This window comes from Calliphora vicina, chromosome 4 (genome assembly GCF_958450345.1).
Source record: "Calliphora vicina chromosome 4, idCalVici1.1, whole genome shotgun sequence".
Taxonomy (NCBI): domain Eukaryota; kingdom Metazoa; phylum Arthropoda; class Insecta; order Diptera; family Calliphoridae; genus Calliphora; species Calliphora vicina.
The window spans coordinates 11,953,982-11,973,444 of NC_088783.1; the positions used below are offsets into that span (position 1 = coordinate 11,953,982).

At 28.5% G+C, this 19,463-nt stretch overlaps 4 protein-coding genes across 4 annotated transcripts; all 4 read left to right on the top strand.

Annotated features, from left to right (window-relative positions):
- On the top strand, window positions 1-1,940 carry LOC135957744 (zinc finger protein 39-like). The gene is made up of 5 exons (XM_065508538.1): window positions 1-295; window positions 350-778; window positions 839-1,197; window positions 1,266-1,402; window positions 1,477-1,940. The coding sequence occupies exons 1-5, from the start codon at window positions 151-153 to the stop codon at window positions 1,607-1,609; spliced, it is 1,203 nt and encodes a 400-aa protein (XP_065364610.1). The 5' UTR covers window positions 1-150; the 3' UTR covers window positions 1,610-1,940.
- A 6,938-nt stretch (window positions 1,941-8,878) lies between these two features.
- LOC135957776 (zinc finger protein 39-like) lies at window positions 8,879-10,819 on the top strand. Its single transcript, XM_065508575.1, has 5 exons — window positions 8,879-9,174; window positions 9,229-9,657; window positions 9,718-10,076; window positions 10,145-10,281; window positions 10,356-10,819. Exons 1-5 carry the CDS (start codon window positions 9,030-9,032, stop codon window positions 10,486-10,488), a joined length of 1,203 nt encoding a protein of 400 aa, XP_065364647.1. The 5' UTR covers window positions 8,879-9,029; the 3' UTR covers window positions 10,489-10,819.
- Window positions 10,820-12,171: 1,352 nt separating this feature from the next.
- Window positions 12,172-15,058, top strand: LOC135957345 (zinc finger protein 39-like). The gene is made up of 5 exons (XM_065508073.1): window positions 12,172-12,376; window positions 12,446-13,129; window positions 13,724-14,070; window positions 14,128-14,264; window positions 14,389-15,058. Exons 1-5 carry the CDS (start codon window positions 12,232-12,234, stop codon window positions 14,522-14,524), a joined length of 1,449 nt encoding a protein of 482 aa, XP_065364145.1. The 5' UTR covers window positions 12,172-12,231; the 3' UTR covers window positions 14,525-15,058.
- A 1,071-nt stretch (window positions 15,059-16,129) lies between these two features.
- Window positions 16,130-18,293, top strand: LOC135957662 (zinc finger protein 37-like). Its single transcript, XM_065508445.1, has 5 exons — window positions 16,130-16,336; window positions 16,403-17,167; window positions 17,284-17,630; window positions 17,691-17,827; window positions 17,952-18,293. The coding sequence occupies exons 1-5, from the start codon at window positions 16,192-16,194 to the stop codon at window positions 18,085-18,087; spliced, it is 1,530 nt and encodes a 509-aa protein (XP_065364517.1). The 5' UTR covers window positions 16,130-16,191; the 3' UTR covers window positions 18,088-18,293.
- The last annotated feature ends 1,170 nt before the right edge of the window (window positions 18,294-19,463 follow it).

Here is a 19,463-nt window from a genome sequence, read left to right on the forward strand (position 1 = left end):
GTAAAAATCATCGTCTGAATTGTTTGATATTTTGTTTATTTTTAAGTAAATTTCACTTAGTGCTAGTAAAGACACAATTTTGTTAGATTTTTTTTTATCAAATTACAGTTTTTATTTAATTTAAATCAAAGAATAAACATTTCAATCGTAATGAGTTCGGAGAATACAAATGAAAATCCATGTCGAATTTGTTTAAAAACGAATGTATTTTTCGATTGGACTGAAGCAATTTTTGAATTTTCTGGTCCATCCTACAAAGAATGCTACTACCAGTACACCCATCTACAGGAGCATGGTAAACCCAAATTATATATAAATATAGTCAAATTATATACATATTATGTTTTAGATGAAGATGTCTATACACAAATGCTATGCCTGGATTGTGGCAACTGTTTAAGAAATACATATCAGTTAGTGGGAAAAGCGTTAGAATCAGATATAAAGCTAAAGGAAATGAAAACAGAAATTACAGAAAAATCAAATGATCCACTGGAATACGTAAAAGAACGCGAATCAAAATATTTGTTTAACCCTAATACGGAAGCGGCGTTAAATACAAATGCTGAAATTCAGGAACTAGACAAATCATTAACGGAGGCTACAATTTTGGTTACCCAGTCAGATGAGGAGATACTGAATGATGATTTCACAGACATTCAGGACTCCGATTCAAAGTATGAATCAGATGACAACAACAGTTCGATGTCAAATAATAGTAAGCTCCGTTCAGATAAGGTAGATGTAACGCGTCAGCCTTTATTATGTGCTTACTGTTGTATGTATTATTGGAAAATTTATAGAAAACATTAATTTTATAAATTTTTATTTATTCTAGCAAGAATATTTTACTCCCGCACTCATTTAACTAATCATGAAAAAACGCACGACCGAAATCGGGAACGTACCGAAAGTTGCCCTATTTGCGGTTTACAATTTTTTAATAAAATGGCAGTAAAATCTCACATGCCAGTGCACGATGAAAATAGAGTACGCAACTACAAATGTGAATTTTGTATTAAAGCATTTTTTAGTCGTGGGGGACTTAATATTCACCGACGTATTCATTTGGGCCAAATGATTAAATGTAATTTTTGTTCTAAAGAATTCTTTCGTCAAAATGATTTAGAACGTCACATGCAATCTCATGAAGTTTCGCCCTTAACTGCGAATACTGAAAAATCGTCGAAAGTTAGAGTATGCTAAATAAGCCATAGATAAATACAATCTTTATTTAAATTTATATTTACATATGTAATTTGTAGGCAAAATATTTTATGGAATGTAAAACATGTGAACGTAAAATCAATAAGAGTTGCTGGGAAACTCATAAAGCAAAGCATTTGAATCAACCTCTACTGCAATGTGGTATTTGCAACAAAACCTATTACACTCGTAAAGCGTATGTTATTTGCTTTTCTATTGAAATACATACTACTAATATTTACTTTAAATTTACATTGTTTTTAATTTCAGACTTTGTCTTCATATAAAAAAGATTCACGATGTTTCGGGAGAAGAATATGATAAGGCTTTTATTGTAATAAATAAAAAATTCAAACCACGACATTCAAGTTTAATGAAAAAGCAAAACATAACAATTGAATAATGTTTTCAAATACGTATACATATATGAACATGTACATATTTCATCCATTATTGTTATCATAAGTATAAAAATCATCACAACAACTAAATCTGAAGTGCATTAAATTCTGATGAAGAACCGATGAATTTAACATTAGCGTCCCAGCAAAAAATTCCATGACATAAGTGGTTCGATTTAGGAGAATCATGCATGATTTTAACATTAGCGTGTCATTAGAGATCATGTGTTTATGCGAGTATTTAAATATACAACAGCTCTCCCTCCAGCAAAAATTCTTTTAGAATTTGTTTGGCTCTTTGTTCTAACTATATACAATTTATTTAATTTTATTTCATTATTTTTTTTTGTATATATTTAGTTCAATATTTCTATAGTGATTGTAAATAATACTAATTTATAAAAAAAAGTTTTTCATTCGGGGATGTCATAGAATCGGAATCGGTTTTGAAATCGACAGAAAAAGTACATTGGTCTCGAGAAATCGAAAGTTATCCGTTTTTAATTCGATCTAGAATTGAATTCTTTACCGATTAAACAAAAAATTACATTGGATTTCATAAGTCAAATGTACCTTTTTTGTTGTTCTCAAAACCGATTCCGACACTGATTGGATTCTAGGACTAACTAAAATTAATAATGAAATAAAAAGAAAAAAAGTACACAATAATAAATGTTTCTACAACATAAATGAATGGTTGTTGTTATGATGGGAGAATGATGGTATGCCTTTACTATTGACGCTTTTAGATGGCGGAGCTAATAACGTTTTAGATACTGTCGAATGACTGGAGGTCTCGGATGAGTTTGATCGTTTTTGAATTTGATTCAATTGTCTAAATGGGGCGATATTGTTAAATAACATGTGTAATTTTTTAATAATGTTTACAAGTTTTAAATATAACAGAAATTTTAAAGTTGTCAAGGCAAATTTATATTGATTTTAATGCCATGAATTTTTCGTAGAATTTAGAATATCATTCAATTTCAATGTGAAAATTGCTCAAATTAAAATATGCTCAAATTAAAATAAAAAATATAAAAATTTTGTATGTTCATAGCTCTCCTAATTAATAGAGTTTGGCTTAATTTGTTTTGACAATCCAAATATTTATCTAATAGGTCAAATCCAAAAAAAAAATTTACTGATATTAACAAAAACAAGTAAGAGAGCTATATTCGGCTGTGCCGAATCTTTTATTTTTTTTTTATTTTCAACAACCTAGCCGGTTATAAATTTCTACTTTAAAAAAAATCTTATATTTTAAAATAAATCTTATCACCACATTATACTTTAAAATAAAAATTTTAAATATTTTTAGATAAACATTTTTTTAAATATTTTTTTTATTTCTTTTTTTTAATATTTTTTAATTTGTAAAAAAATTTATGGAAAAAAATTGTGTTCATTATATAACCATATTGTCTTTAATCCAGATATAGATAAAAATAAGCCAAAAATCGAGGTTGTCCTGGTTTTTCCTTATATATCAGCCATTTGTGGTCCGATTTTCTCAATTTTAAATACATAGTAACCGAACCGGGTCTATAGCAAATATATTGATGTATGAATCATGTACATACGTAAGTTATTTGGGGACTACGGAAAGTTGATTTCAATATACAGACAGACATGTCTATATATACTCCGATATCTACCTATATCGATCCAGAATATATATACTTTGTGGGTTCGCAAATGAAAAAAGGAGAAATTATGTATTATTGTAGTATGGCAAAAACTATGGTTAGGTTTCCAGGCAGCCACGAAATGAAGAAAAGAAGAGCAAAAATGTTCTAACCCTTTAGTGACTCAGTATTTTGATGGATATCCCATGTTTTTATTACTGCTCATCAGCAACGATGCATTGAACGAACTAAAAATCAGTCTTACTTCAGGTTATATGTAATTTCGATTTCGTATTTTGCGATCTAACATTTCCCATAAGTTTTCTATGAGATAGACAATTGGACACGCCACTTGAAAATACGTTTGATGCATTGGTGTGCAGGAATTTTCAAACTAGAGCAGACATGAGCAGACCATACCACAATTGTGGAAAATCAAATCACACGTATTCTTATGCTCTTACATTTTAGTAGTCGTTGTCCACTCAACGAGACAACTAGGAATACGCATGAGCACTGGTGCATGACTTTTTCCTTATTTTTTCAGTTTTTGTATTTGTGTGTTTGTAGGTGCACTGATTAAAATAAAGAATTGAATGCGTTGGTGAGAGAATTTATTTTTGAGCATCTTAAGTCCCTTTTGAAGTTGCTTCCAAAAACCTTTTGCATTTTTACGATGAATTTTACCAGAGTTTAAAATTACTACTATATTAGTCAAAAAATTGCAAAAAAAATCATAATTTTACATGAAAACTGCAACAAATATTTAACAAGATAATATTTAATTGTATACATACTAAAAATATAAATACTATTTACGAATTCCATATATGCACAAGCTTCATGGTAGAAATATTTGTCGCAGTTTTTCCAAAAATATTTTGCCTTACACAATATTTTACGTTGCAGCTAGAAGACAAAATGAAAATTTTTCATTTTTAAAACATTTGCTGCCTAAATATATGTATATTTTTGGTTAGCAAAAACAAATGAAATTGCTTGTGTATAATATACAAAAAATTTACTACAAAAACATCATACATGCAAACAAATTGCAGCGTGAAACCCATAAACTGCAAACGATATGCGCAGTGAAAAATTCAAACAATGAAAATATGGAAGATGCTAAAAGTAGACTGCCAAACCATACGAAGTTGAAAAATGTAAAATACGAAATTGTGCAAAGTTAAAAATGTTTAAAGCGAAAATGTTTATTTTTAAAATATTTCCGCCGCATATATGGTTTTGTTTTGCCGCATATAGTCATTGAGTAGAAAAATGTGAAAAAAACTATGAAGTTGATTTGGGTGTACAAAATAAAAAATTGTATTGAAATGTGTGTTAATAAAGAATTTTAGTGCAATAAAATAGAAGTTTTATTTTTTGAGGTATGTAATTGTATGTATTGTGAAAGATAGCAATGCAGTGAAAATTAAATTAAATAAGATTCTGGACAAAGGATAGCTAGCGGAGGATATTATTATTGAATTTTTTGATTGATTGGCTTTTTTAATACGAATTCAAATGTATTTATGCTGGTGGTAATAGGAGTCCAGAAAAATTAGTAAGAAAAAAAATAATTTTGTATGTAAAGCGGTTAAAAAAGGATATATAATGCAACAACAAAATGTAAGAAAAACAAAATACCATAAATAACAGGATCAGTCATTTTATGAATAAAATCTTGTACATTCAAATGTTTCCTTTCGTAAAATTTGTAACAGGAGAACAAACAAAAAAATAAGCAGCATAGAAAATAATTGTGGAAGAACAATTTTATGTGTAAGATATAATGCAAAAAAGGCACAGGTATAAGTACAACAGGAGCAAATCGAAATTAACTGCAACAACATCAACTTATACACACAAGTAGGTAATTATGATATAAAATTGCTGTTTGTATGTACATACAACAACAATTTATGCAAAAATCATAAACAAATACATAAATAGGTTCAATCGTGATCGTGAGTGATTTTGTAGCAGGAGAAAAAAGGATAAAGAGGAATGATAGAAAATGTAAGCATCAACAAAAGAAATGAAAAGAGTTAAAAAGGGATAGAAAATGCAACAACCAGATTATGGAAGGACACATGAATGAAAGCAAGAATAATTTATCACTACAAATGAATACAAAGAGGTTATAAATAACAGGAGATAAGAAATTTAAGAAAGTTCCTGAAAATATAATTCTGCAATGAAGAAAATTTTACTGTATACAAATATCAAGTGAGAGCGTAAATGATCGACTTTGTTTGTGTTTTTAAATGTTCATTCATATGTATCCATTCGTAGTATTTCTAACAGGAGAACAAAAAAACAAATAAGCAACAGAGAACATTATACAACGAAGGCTCAACAAATTTTTTACATAGGCACGAGTGCAGCAGGAGAAAAAGGAAATACAACAACAACTACTTAACTACTACCTCAAGTAATTTTGAAATACAACTGTGGTTTGTGTGTCCTCTAGCTGCATAAAGCAACAATACATTCAAAAAATAGGAACAAATACAAAGCAAAGGAATTTCACAATGACAAGTGAACAAATAAAGGAATTACACAATGACAAGTGTACAAATAATAAAAAACAAATAAGCACAAAAATCCTTTACAAAAAACAACAACTCAGTGTACATGACAAAAATTCCTCGATCTAAAAATAAACCAAAATGCGTAATAAAAAATGATCTGTAACGGTATTCAACAAAAATCAGTTCTACACAAACAATGCAATAATAATATCATCCGCTATCCTTTGCTCATAACCTTCTTGAATGTACTTTCACTGCATTCCTATCCTTCACAATACATATTTTTTTTTAGCATTCTATACTTTTTTTATTTTACTCCTGTTACAAACGCTCAGCCAATCATACTCATTTGCATTTCAGATTGCACAAGTTGTTGTTGACTTTTTAATTTTCTACATTAACAGTAAAGAAACAACAAAATGCAATTAATTGCAACGGTACTCCACCACATGTCTAGCAATTCCTTTGCTTTGTATTTGTTCCTATTTTTTGAATGTGTTGTTGTTGCTTTATGCAGCTAGAGGACACACATACAACAGTTGCATTTCAAAATTACTTGAGGTAGTAGTTAAGTAGTTGTTGTTGTATTTCCTTTTTCTCCTGCTGCACTCGTGCCTATGTAAAAAATTTGTTGTGCCTTCGTTGCATAATTTGTTCTCTGTTGCTTATTTGTTTTTTTGTTCTCCTGTTAGAAATACTACGAATGGATACATATGAATGAGCATTTAAAAACACAATCAAAGTCGATCATTTTCGCTCTCACTTGATATTTGTATACAGTAAAATTTTCTTCATTGCAGAATTATATTTTCAAGAACTTTCTTAAATTTCGTATCTCCTGTTATTTATAACCTCTTTGTATTCATTTGTAGTGATAAATTATTCTTGCTTTCATCTATGTGTCCTTCTGGTTGTTGCATTTTCTATCCCTTTTTAACTCTTTTCCTTTCTTTTGTTGATGCTTACATTTTCTATCATTCCTCTTTATCCTTTTTTCTCCTGCTACAAAATCACTCACGATCACGATTGAACCTATTTATGTATTTGTTTATGATTTTTGCATAAATTGTTGTTGTATGTACACACAAACAGCAATTTTATATCATAATTACCTACTTGTGTGTATAAGTTGATGTTGTTGCAGTTAATTTCCTTTTGCTCCTGTTGTAATTATACCTGTGCCTTTTTTGCATTATATCTTACACATAAAATTGTTCTTCCGCAATTATTTTCTATGCTGCTTATTTTTTTGTTTGTTCTCCTGTTACAAATTTTACGAAAGATTTGAATGTACAACACTTTATTATGATAGATTTTATTCATAAAATGAATGATATTTATGGTATTTGGCTGTTGTTGTCACATTTTGTTGTTGCATTATATATCCTTTTTTAACCGCTTTACATACAAAATTATTTTTTTTTCTTACTAATTTTTCTGGACTCCTATTACCACCAGCATGAATACATTTGAATTCGTTTTAAAAAAGCCAATCAATCAAAAAATTCAATAATAATATATCCTCCGCTAGCTATCCTTTGTCCAGAATCTTATTTAATTTAATTTTCACTGCATTGCTATCTTTCACAATACATACAATTACATACCTCAAAAAATAAAACTTCTATTTTATTGCACTAAAATTCTTTATTAACACACATTTCAATACAATTTTTTATTTTGTACACCCAAATCAACTTCATAGTTTTTTTTCACATTTTTCTACTCAATGACTATATGCGGCAAAACAAAACCATATATGCGGCGGAAATATTTTAAAAATAAACATTTTCGCTTTAAACATTTTTAACTTTGCACAATTTCGTATTTTACATTTTTCAACTTCGTATGGTTTGGCAGTCTACTTTTAGCATCTTCCATATTTTCATTGTTTGAATTTTTCACTGCGCATATCGTTTGCAGTTTATGGGTTTCACGCTGCAATTTGTTTGCATGTATGATGTTTTTGTAGTAAATTTTTTGTATATTATACACAAGCAATTTCATTTGTTTTTGCTAACCAAAAATATACATATATTTAGGCAGCAAATGTTTTAAAAATGAAAAATTTTCATTTTGTCTTCTAGCTGCAACGTAAAATATTGTGTAAGGCAAAATATTTTTGGAAAAACTGCGACAAATATTTCTACCATGAAGCTTGTGCATATATGGCATTGGTTTATAGTTTGTATATTTTCAGTATTTGTGCACATTAATATGAAAACGATTCATATTTATTGCGCAGTCGGTAGTCAAATGTAAAAAACGTTTAACTAATTTTAAACCCTGAATTTTACACTGCATTTACATGATGATTTTTAAAACTTCGCTTTTTCGACGTCTCTTTTTGTTTGTTGGTGAACGGTATGGAGAAGCATGGGGGGTAGACAAATAGACTCGATTTGTGTTTTTCGTGTCTCTTTTTAAACTCAGCCTTAGTTGCATATATTTTTTTAAAGCCAGCGTTGATTATTATTTACAACGTTTATACACACGGCTTATTCACAAATAAAAATATTGCAATTAGAAAAAATTGCCGCATAAACAGTGAATTAATTTTTTATTTGCGAATAGCTAACTCACGAAAACAATTCCTGATTAACGACACTATTTGCAAATAAGATTTTAAATATTGCCATATGTTTTAACCTATTAAGACATTTTATAAATATTTCGTTGCGTTTTTGAATTCATTGGATTGCAAAATAAACAAGAAATGTTGATTCTTTTTTTTTATTTAAAAAAATAAAAAAATAAAAAATTTATCATATTTTGTTCAATAAATGTGTTACCAAATGATTGAATTTTACCATCCGGCATCACATAAAAACAAGAATTTTCCGTAACCAAAATGATTTATAAACAGCGAGTTAGTTAATTGCAAATAATTTTTATTTGCGAATAGGCTATGTATAAACTTAGTAATTGTTTAATCGGTTAATCTTCTTTATTGAACTTCAAAATAAGAAAAATAAAAAAACGTAACGAAGAAAATATAATTGAAAAAAGACATGAAAAACACAAACCCCATGCTTCTCTACGACGTCGTAAAAATCATCATCTAAACGCAGTGTTTCCTACAACGTTCGCAGACAAACAAAATAGACGTCGTAAAAATCATCGTCTGAATTGTTTGATATTTTGTTTATTTTTAAGTAAATTTCACTTAGTGCTAGTAAAGACACAATTTTGTTAGATTTTTTTTTATCAAATTACAGTTTTTATTTAATTTAAATCAAAGAATAAACATTTCAATCGTAATGAGTTCGGAGAATACAAATGAAAATCCATGTCGAATTTGTTTAAAAACGAATGTATTTTTCGATTGGACTGAAGCAATTTTTGAATTTTCTGGTCCATCCTACAAAGAATGCTACTACCAGTACACCCATCTACAGGAGCATGGTAAACCCAAATTATATATAAATATAGTCAAATTATATACATATTATGTTTTAGATGAAGATGTCTATACACAAATGCTATGCCTGGATTGTGGCAACTGTTTAAGAAATACATATCAGTTAGTGGGAAAAGCGTTAGAATCAGATATAAAGCTAAAGGAAATGAAAACAGAAATTACAGAAAAATCAAATGATCCACTGGAATACGTAAAAGAACGCGAATCAAAATATTTGTTTAACCCTAATACGGAAGCGGCGTTAAATACAAATGCTGAAATTCAGGAACTAGACAAATCATTAACGGAGGCTACAATTTTGGTTACCCAGTCAGATGAGGAGATACTGAATGATGATTTCACAGACATTCAGGACTCCGATTCAAAGTATGAATCAGATGACAACAACAGTTCGATGTCAAATAATAGTAAGCTCCGTTCAGATAAGGTAGATGTAACGCGTCAGCCTTTATTATGTGCTTACTGTTGTATGTATTATTGGAAAATTTATAGAAAACATTAATTTTATAAATTTTTATTTATTCTAGCAAGAATATTTTACTCCCGCACTCATTTAACTAATCATGAAAAAACGCACGACCGAAATCGGGAACGTACCGAAAGTTGCCCTATTTGCGGTTTACAATTTTTTAATAAAATGGCAGTAAAATCTCACATGCCAGTGCACGATGAAAATAGAGTACGCAACTACAAATGTGAATTTTGTATTAAAGCATTTTTTAGTCGTGGGGGACTTAATATTCACCGACGTATTCATTTGGGCCAAATGATTAAATGTAATTTTTGTTCTAAAGAATTCTTTCGTCAAAATGATTTAGAACGTCACATGCAATCTCATGAAGTTTCGCCCTTAACTGCGAATACTGAAAAATCGTCGAAAGTTAGAGTATGCTAAATAAGCCATAGATAAATACAATCTTTATTTAAATTTATATTTACATATGTAATTTGTAGGCAAAATATTTTATGGAATGTAAAACATGTGAACGTAAAATCAATAAGAGTTGCTGGGAAACTCATAAAGCAAAGCATTTGAATCAACCTCTACTGCAATGTGGTATTTGCAACAAAACCTATTACACTCGTAAAGCGTATGTTATTTGCTTTTCTATTGAAATACATACTACTAATATTTACTTTAAATTTACATTGTTTTTAATTTCAGACTTTGTCTTCATATAAAAAAGATTCACGATGTTTCGGGAGAAGAATATGATAAGGCTTTTATTGTAATAAATAAAAAATTCAAACCACGACATTCAAGTTTAATGAAAAAGCAAAACATAACAATTGAATAATGTTTTCAAATACGTATACATATATGAACATGTACATATTTCATCCATTATTGTTATCATAAGTATAAAAATCATCACAACAACTAAATCTGAAGTGCATTAAATTCTGATGAAGAACCGATGAATTTAACATTAGCGTCCCAGCAAAAAATTCCATGACATAAGTGGTTCGATTTAGGAGAATCATGCATGATTTTAACATTAGCGTGTCATTAGAGATCATGTGTTTATGCGAGTATTTAAATATACAACAGCTCTCCCTCCAGCAAAAATTCTTTTAGAATTTGTTTGGCTCTTTGTTCTAACTATATACAATTTATTTAATTTTATTTCATTATTTTTTTTTGTATATATTTAGTTCAATATTTCTATAGTGATTGTAAATAATACTAATTTATAAAAAAAAGTTTTTCATTCGGGGATGTCATAGAATCGGAATCGGTTTTGAAATCGACAGAAAAAGTACATTGGTCTCGAGAAATCGAAAGTTATCCGTTTTTAATTCGATCTAGAATTGAATTCTTTACCGATTAAACAAAAAATTACATTGGATTTCATAAGTCAAATGTACCTTTTTTGTTGTTCTCAAAACCGATTCCGACACTGATTGGATTCTAGGACTAACTAAAATTAATAATGAAATAAAAAGAAAAAAAGTACACAATAATAAATGTTTCTACAACATAAATGAATGGTTGTTGTTATGATGGGAGAATGATGGTATGCCTTTACTATTGACGCTTTTAGATGGCGGAGCTAATAACGTTTTAGATACTGTCGAATGACTGGAGGTCTCGGATGAGTTTGATCGTTTTTGAATTTGATTCAATTGTCTAAATGGGGCGATATTGTTAAATAACATGTGTAATTTTTTAATAATGTTTACAAGTTTTAAATATAACAGAAATTTTAAAGTTGTCAAGGCAAATTTATATTGATTTTAATGCCATGAATTTTTCGTAGAATTTAGAATATCATTCAATTTCAATGTGAAAATTTTAGTTTCAGAAACATTAAAAAATAAATGTCTTTTCATTAAATTTCAATATTTTCACAATAGAAATTTCATAGAATTTTTAAATGTTAGTTTTCATTTCAATAATTTTGAAATTTTTTTTCAAAATATTTCATTTTTTCAAAAAATTATATATAAAATAAAGTTAAAATTTGCAAATTAAAAGAATTTCGTACCTTTTTGTTTCAATTAATTACATACTTTCCAATTCAATAGAAATTTTTAATTCAAATAAATTTAAAAAATTTTAAACAAAGAAGTTAAAAAATTTTACAAAATGTTCAATATGCTTAGTAACCCAAGGCGGGTTATTGTGGAATAATTCATACAAATTCCAATCAAACCATACCTTTTTTCATCCAATTCCATGCTCTGATAGCTTACCCCCTGTCTATACTTGACAAATATTTAAGTCTGAGCAAAAGCACTAACAATTTTATCATAACGAAGCTATAATACTAATAAATGGAGACTGTACCTGATAACTTTTTAACTAGACAACCATTTTGAAGTTTATCATGATAAAAATGTTAATGATAATGTTGGATCCAATGCGTTAGGGAGGCTGAAATAATCCAAATTATCGTTACCTTATAACCATTGCGAAAAGCGGCAACACTGATTGTAACTGTCAATTATATGTTATCAATTTCCTGTGAATTTTTTGTTTACCTTTTTAGGAAACAAATAACAAAATTATTTACTTTTTAATTCATTTTAAAACCAAAATGAATTCCCAGGAATTTAAGAAAAATATTTGTCGTGTTTGTTTAGATGAGAGTGTAGTTTTAGATTGGAACGACACAGTTTATTCATATTTCGATGTAACCTACAAAGATTGTTACTACAAATACACCCAATTGGAATGTCATGGTTTGTATATCCTTGCAAAACATTTTTACTGAAAACATCCTGATATTATAACTCGGTTGGTTCATTTAGATACTGATTGGTTTTCACCCATGCTATGCCAATTATGTGTAAATGGTTTACAAAATGTGCATACATTAATTTTGAAAGCATTAGAGTCGCATAAATATTTTCAAGAAACAAATCTTCCCAGTTCACAAATAGATGATTCCATAAATGTTGAAGATGATATTAAATACACACCAACAGAATTTGAAACAGTATTAGTGCAAAAAATAGAAGTGGAACCCATAATAGAAGATCATTTTGTGTATGAGAACTCTGATGAAGAGTTCAATATAAAACCAGTAAAAACTAAAGGAGGCAGACGGTCCAAACGATATATAACTTCCACTTCAATATCAGTTAATCAGGAGAAGTTTAACAAGAAATCGGAAAAACCGATAAAAATAGAAAAGAAAACAGAAGAACGTGTTTGTGTAGCCGATAGTAATGAATTTAATTTGGCGCAATCTTTAAACACATCATGTGCAAAAACTCGAAGAAAAACCACTGGAAAAGGTAAATTAAAAAAACAAGTAATTTTCCAGGACGACAACGTAAGTAAAGCAATAGGATTAGAAGATGAAAATATTAGTGGCGAGAGAGAAGAAGAGCCATTAGATGGAAAAATTGAAGATTGTGCTGACCAACTAGAGCCCAAAGTGAAAAAGAAGTATAAAGAAATAAAAAAGCCAAGAATGTGTTCTATTTGCTGTAAGTAATTTAATAATTTTTATTTATGGTAAAGATAATTTATGGGTCAATTAGGGATGACAACCAAATTTCAGTTGCGTTGTCAGAGGTTAACCAAAAATTTGTGGTTGCCAATTGGGAACGGAAAATGATATATGCCATCTGTAATACCACTAACAACGCAACTGAAGTTCGTTTTTTATTTTATTTCATCCATAATCGACCCTTTATTTATCTAAAATGACCGTTATTTTTATATAATCGTTAGGGCACTGCTACATGTTCAATATATATTGTGATATTTGGATCTGGATTTCAGAATGTAACATTGCCCTTATAAACAAAGTTATTTTTCCAAGTTGCGATATGATTAAAACTACACCATTTCCAATTGTGTTTCAAAAATTTCCAATTGGATTTCAGAAATTTTGTAAATATTATTGAAATATAATTAGAAAATTTTCGAATATAATTGGAAATTTGTAAAATATAATTGGAGTTTTTTGAAATATATCTTAAATATATTACGGCAATTATTACAACCTAGCGAAATATTTTTTATTTATTAAACAAAATTATTCTCAGTAGTAAATATTTGCATTTATATCGCTTTAGCAAAAATATTGCACAACAAGTATGCAGTACAAATGCACGAAAAAACCCACATGGAAAATAGAGAACGTAAAGAAACATGCAAAGTCTGTGGTCTTAAATTTTATGACAAAAGAAATCTGTACTCTCACAAGCGCATACACAAAGAAAATCGGGAAAAGAATCACAAGTGTGAATTTTGTAATAAATCCTTCTATGATAAGGGTGGTCTCAATATACATCGGCGAATACATTTGGGCCAAATGATACCCTGCAGTTTATGTTCAAAGCAATATTATCGTCAAATCGATTTAGATAGACACATGAGTTCACACTCAGCCACAACAATAAATTCGGATACGAAAAAAAGAGTAAGTAAACAATGTGTTCTAAGAACATCATGGTATTGTAATTCATTAATTTTCCAGTCAAGATATTTTGTACGCTGCAAACATTGTGACAAATCCATACTTAGTACAAGTTTTAAGTCGCACACAGCTGCTCATTTGAATGAACCTTTAATGAAATGTTCAATATGTAGTAAGGAGTTTTTCCGACGAGGAAGGTATGTATTCATTCAGTTAATTGCTGGTATGTTTTTCATGAGCAGAAAAATTAAACTATTAAAAACTACACTTGAAACTCTTAAAAAAGTAAAAACCCTAATTTAATTTTTTCTTTGCTTTTAGCTGTGTTCTCCATGTAAAAAAAGTCCACCAAAAGACTAATGAAGAATACAATGACTTCATTATACAATATAAAAAGAATCGAATATCACATTTGTTTTTAGAACAAAAGGCTGATATACAATGTACTGATGAATAAAATTAAAAACATACAATAAATATGTGCTTGATATATTAGTAAGTAAATTAATGGGTTGTTGTTACAACAGTTCAGCTGATGAAATTTCTTTCCGGTGAAAAAAAACTTTCGGTTGGTATTGGTTTCGTTGTTTAGACAATATTTGTTCGAGTGTGAGCTTTCCGGAACGAAGATCCAATTGTGGAAACGAAATTAATTAAATTAATGGATCTGCTGGTTTACTTTCAAGTTCTTACTATTTTTACTAGTATTGAACATGTTTAGTGCAATAAGTAAATTTATATAATAATGTAACAAAATTGTATAAACATTTTGTGAAGGGATCTAAAAAATACTTCGTTAAAAGAGTAAGTTCTATATTGTGTAATATTTGTAGTAAAAAAATCTATATATGATTTTTGTTATAAACATAATTTTTATAAATTTAAGAGGAAAACGAACAGATTATGAAGATAAATAATTATGGATAAGATTTTAATAGAATTATTGTATATTTACAAAACATCAATAAAGATTTTTTATTGGAAATTAAAAGATTTATGTATGTTTATTCATATAGTCCCCGATCATAGAGTAATCCAAGCCAAATTTATTAAACATTTACATATATCCAGACGACATTTTAGTCAAATCTAAAGTTAGAAATTATAAATAACTTCTCTGATAAAATTTGTTCATTGGTTTTAAGCATCTATTTGATTTTATAAATTTTTTTTGCCAATAGAACATTGAGAGCTTATTTGTTATAAACCTACATATATGTGTTATGTGAAAGAAGATTTTAATTTTGGAGGTATAGAGATATATATCCATATCTCTATGATTTGTAAACCCACCTGGAAAGTGCTTTCTAATATCTTTCAAATGGATACAATATGACCCCATTTAATAACCCATTAAAATAAAATACATTTTCAAAATCTTTTTATACTGAGTTTTTACACAAAAGTGCTGTTATATCAATAATTCATCCATATAAAGATATTAAACAACATTCAGAATTAAGTAGAAAACCTTAAAAAAAATCACGGGATTTTTTCAAAATTTTAAGATTTGGAATTACTATACCTATAAGAAAATTAAATTTTATAATTTTAAGTATCCTGTCTAGTATAACTTAGTTGTTTTCAATATGGCTGTTGGTATCATAGAGAACATATAGCGGAAACTAGAAAAAAAACTCGAAAAAAAAGTTGTTTTTGTTTTCACATAGTTTTTTCTACTAATACATTCTCAGCACTTCGGTTTTTAACAACTGAGTTAGGTCTTTGACAGGAGAGTTTCCGATCTATGTCTATTCTCTATGGTTGGGATTTTGAATTGAGAAAATTATTATAAGAAAAAACAAAATATAGAAGACGAAGATAAAAATAAAGCTCCGAAATTTTGGTAAAGTTATTTATTTTTTCTTATGTTAAAATATAAAAATTCCGCATGAAGACGAGGACTAAAAAGTTGTGAACGCAAATGTCGCAAACACAGACAAACATAAACAAAACACGCTCTCTAAACGCCATTTTAGAATTTTTGACATTTGTCTTGTGTAGACGTGGTGGTATTATTATGCTATCAATTCCTTGTGAATTAATTGTTTACTTTTTAAGAAGCAAAAAAAAGAAACAAATTTTAATATTATTTTATTCCAAATAAATAAATAAAAATCCGGAATGAATGCTCCGGAGTTTAAAGATACTGTTTGCCGCATTTGTTTGGATGAAAATGTAGTATTGGATTGGTGCAATACATTAGTGGAACACTGTAATATAACCTACAGAGATTGTTACTACAAATACACGCAACTGAAATGTGAAGGTTTGTATATGTTTCCAGAACATGCTTCATAAATTCGAACAATTTATTAACTTCCACTTTATTTAGAATCTGACCCATTCTCGTCTATGCTATGCCAAAATTGTTCAAATGGCTTAGAAGATGTGCATACTCTAATTTTAAAAGCACTTGACTCCTATAATTTCCTTATGGATGTAAATAGCGTCAAATGCGAAATGTACATATACAGTGAAGACGATACATCAAATATAGAGGATGATAGAAATATTGAAGACGATACCATTATAGAAGAAGTTACAATTATTGAAGACGATCTAACTATTGAAAACGATCTAAACTATACATCAACTGAATTTGAAACAGTACTAGTGGAAAAAACAGATACAGAATCAATGGAATATTTTGAAAATGAGAATTCTGATGAAGAGTCATTTAAGAATACATCGGAAAAGCCTAACAAAGGCATATCAAAAATAAACACCGCTACTAGGACAGGATTAAGAAACCAGAAATATGTTAATATAGAAAGGAATGAAAAATCTGATATCGATCGAGCCTTAAAAACAGATAATTCTGAAAGGGGTGTGACAAAGTCTATAAATGGATCAAGCAAATCATCTAAAAGAAAATATACAAGTAAACCTGTAGAAGAAGTTGCTGACCAGGCCGACGACAATAATGATAAACAATTAAAGAAAACTTCTAGAAATAGTCGACATCGAAAAATAACGCAAACTGAAGAATTGGAAGATGAATCAATGGATGTTAAAATCGAAGATTGTGATACGCAAACGGAATCGGGAGTAAAAAAGAAAAATAAATATGATACGCCGAGTATGTGTTCTATTTGCTGTAAGTACATATATATTTTTCAATGCTGTATAAAAAAAATACTACAAAATAATTAAAAATACTAATTTTAAATTTGAATATCTCTTTTGTTAAATAATGCATTTATATCCCTCCAGCTAAAATTTTACACAACAAATATTCATTACAAAAGCACGAAAGAACGCATTCCAAAAACCGTGAACGCAAAGCAACTTGTCCCATATGTGGCATTAAGTTTTTTGAGAAACATTATATCAAGGCCCATATGCATATTCACAGTGAAAATAGGATAAAGAAGCACAAGTGTGAGTTTTGTGATAAAGCCTTCTATGAGAAGGGGGGCCTCAATGTGCACAGGCGAATACATTTGGGCCAAATGAAAAAATGTACTTTATGTGCGAAAGAATTTTTCCGCCAGGTCGATTTAGACATACACATGAATTCGCATTCAGCCACCTCTCTAAATGTTAATGCGAAAAAAAGAGTAAGTCAGGAAACTCAAATTATTACTATCAATTAATTAATTCCTATATAAATATTTCAGTCCAAATATTGGGTACGCTGTAAGTATTGTGATAAAAACATACTTAGCACGAGTTTCAAGTCTCATACAGCTGCTCACTTGAATGAACCTTTAATGAAGTGTTCCATTTGCGATAAAGAATTTTTCCGCCGCGATTGGTATGTAACTTTTATAGTAGAACATATTACAACTACTTTTTAAATTTTTTTTTTTACTAATTTAAGGAAATTCGTCCTTAAAAATATACTTTTAATATTTATTTGTTTTTACTTTTCTTTTAAGCTGTACTCAACATGTAAAGTCAATCCATAAAAAATCGAATGAGGAATATAAAGACTTTATTATAACATACAACAATAATCGATTATCACATTTATATTTAGAGCAAACGGCTGACATACTACCTAATGATGAATAGTGTACACGTATACATACATGTAAACTAAATTTACATTTTTTATTTATTATTAAGAAATTAAAAATTATAATTTCCAATTACCAAATAATATAAGAATATCGAAACGATATAATTTAGGTTAAAAATATCAAATATCATGTGATATCCGTTTTCGAATCGTAATTAAACGCACCATATATAATATATATATTTTTATAAAAATATCAGCAATTGTGTTAAATAGTTTGAATACGATTCACTTCAAGATATTGCATACATATGTATGTGTAAAAAATTTTAAACTTCTATTATCAAAAACAACATAGTTATATTATAAACAAAATGCATGATTTTCTTAAACAAAATAATGTATGTATACATTTTTGAGTAATTAATAAGGGTATTCATTTCAAAAAAAATGAAAACACCAAAAAAAATGTTCCACAACAAATTGTACTTTAAATTTTTTTTATTGTGTTTGTTGTGTAGATTTGTAAAAAAATTCAACAAAAAAGTAAATTTTTTTTGTGGAATATTATTTCTTGTGTTTGTTGTGTAAAAGTATAAAAAAATCAGAGTGTAGTTTTCCATTTTTTTAAATGAATTCCCTTAATACATATTTATTTATCTTATTTTTGGTAGATCCTAATACAGGTAAGCCTCCATTTACGCGGTACTTTATTTTCGCGAATTCGATATAACGCGAACTCAAATTAGCAACCATTTTTTGAAAACATATTTATTTTTTTAATTGAATATTGAATAGAATATTTTGTTTTTTTAATTGACATTTTTTACTTCACTTTTGTTTTAAGTAAGTTTTTAAAAGTACAAATAAAATAAGTTTACTTAAAGTATATATCGTCGCCTTAAATGCAAACGGATGTAACTACATTTTTATTATTTTTTTAGAGGATACGTTATAAAATCAATAATAGTGGAGTATTCTTGGCAATTGTTCAATCAATCTAAACTCGATTTTGAATTTTTGTGCAGTTACGTCAGCTTTCATTTAAGGTGCTTTTAGTTAACGCGATTTTTCCCAATTTCTGTTATGTGACTGATGTATTGTTTTACGCGAAATAAAAAATGATCGGCCCCACAAAAGCATTTCGTTCTAAATTAGAACCTCGTTTTACGCGAATTTGATTTACACTCTATTTTTTGGGTCCAACAAACCGCGTAAATGGAGGCCTACCTGTATATGTATTTCTTTAATAAATTGAAATATTTTTTTCTTTTTTACAAACTTTATGAAAATTTAATGAAGAACCAACCTTTTTTGTTTAAATAAGTATTTAGTAATTAAAATAAATAAAAATACCTATAACTGCTTTTGTTTAATATTTATATTTGTTTAATTTTATTTTTCACACAAATTTATTTAGTTTCAGAGA

Excerpts from the sequence above, each read along its gene's own strand:
- LOC135957744 (XM_065508538.1), top strand. The coding sequence starts at position 151 with ATGAGTTCGGAGAATACAAATGAAAATCCATGTCGAATTTGTTTAAAA. Across the intron at positions 779-838 it reads TTTATTATGTGCTTACTGTT|CAAGAATATTTTACTCCCGC; the intron begins GTATGTATTATT and ends TATTTATTCTAG. Across the intron at positions 1,198-1,265 it reads AAAAATCGTCGAAAGTTAGA|GCAAAATATTTTATGGAATG; the intron begins GTATGCTAAATA and ends TGTAATTTGTAG.
- LOC135957776 (XM_065508575.1), top strand. The coding sequence starts at position 9,030 with ATGAGTTCGGAGAATACAAATGAAAATCCATGTCGAATTTGTTTAAAA. Across the intron at positions 9,175-9,228 it reads CACCCATCTACAGGAGCATG|ATGAAGATGTCTATACACAA; the intron begins GTAAACCCAAAT and ends ATTATGTTTTAG. Across the intron at positions 9,658-9,717 it reads TTTATTATGTGCTTACTGTT|CAAGAATATTTTACTCCCGC; the intron begins GTATGTATTATT and ends TATTTATTCTAG.
- LOC135957345 (XM_065508073.1), top strand. The coding sequence starts at position 12,232 with ATGAATTCCCAGGAATTTAAGAAAAATATTTGTCGTGTTTGTTTAGAT. Across the intron at positions 13,130-13,723 it reads AAGAATGTGTTCTATTTGCT|CAAAAATATTGCACAACAAG; the intron begins GTAAGTAATTTA and ends ATATCGCTTTAG. Across the intron at positions 14,071-14,127 it reads ATTCGGATACGAAAAAAAGA|TCAAGATATTTTGTACGCTG; the intron begins GTAAGTAAACAA and ends TTAATTTTCCAG.
- LOC135957662 (XM_065508445.1), top strand. The coding sequence starts at position 16,192 with ATGAATGCTCCGGAGTTTAAAGATACTGTTTGCCGCATTTGTTTGGAT. Across the intron at positions 17,631-17,690 it reads ATGTTAATGCGAAAAAAAGA|TCCAAATATTGGGTACGCTG; the intron begins GTAAGTCAGGAA and ends TAAATATTTCAG. Across the intron at positions 17,828-17,951 it reads GAATTTTTCCGCCGCGATTG|CTGTACTCAACATGTAAAGT; the intron begins GTATGTAACTTT and ends TTTTCTTTTAAG.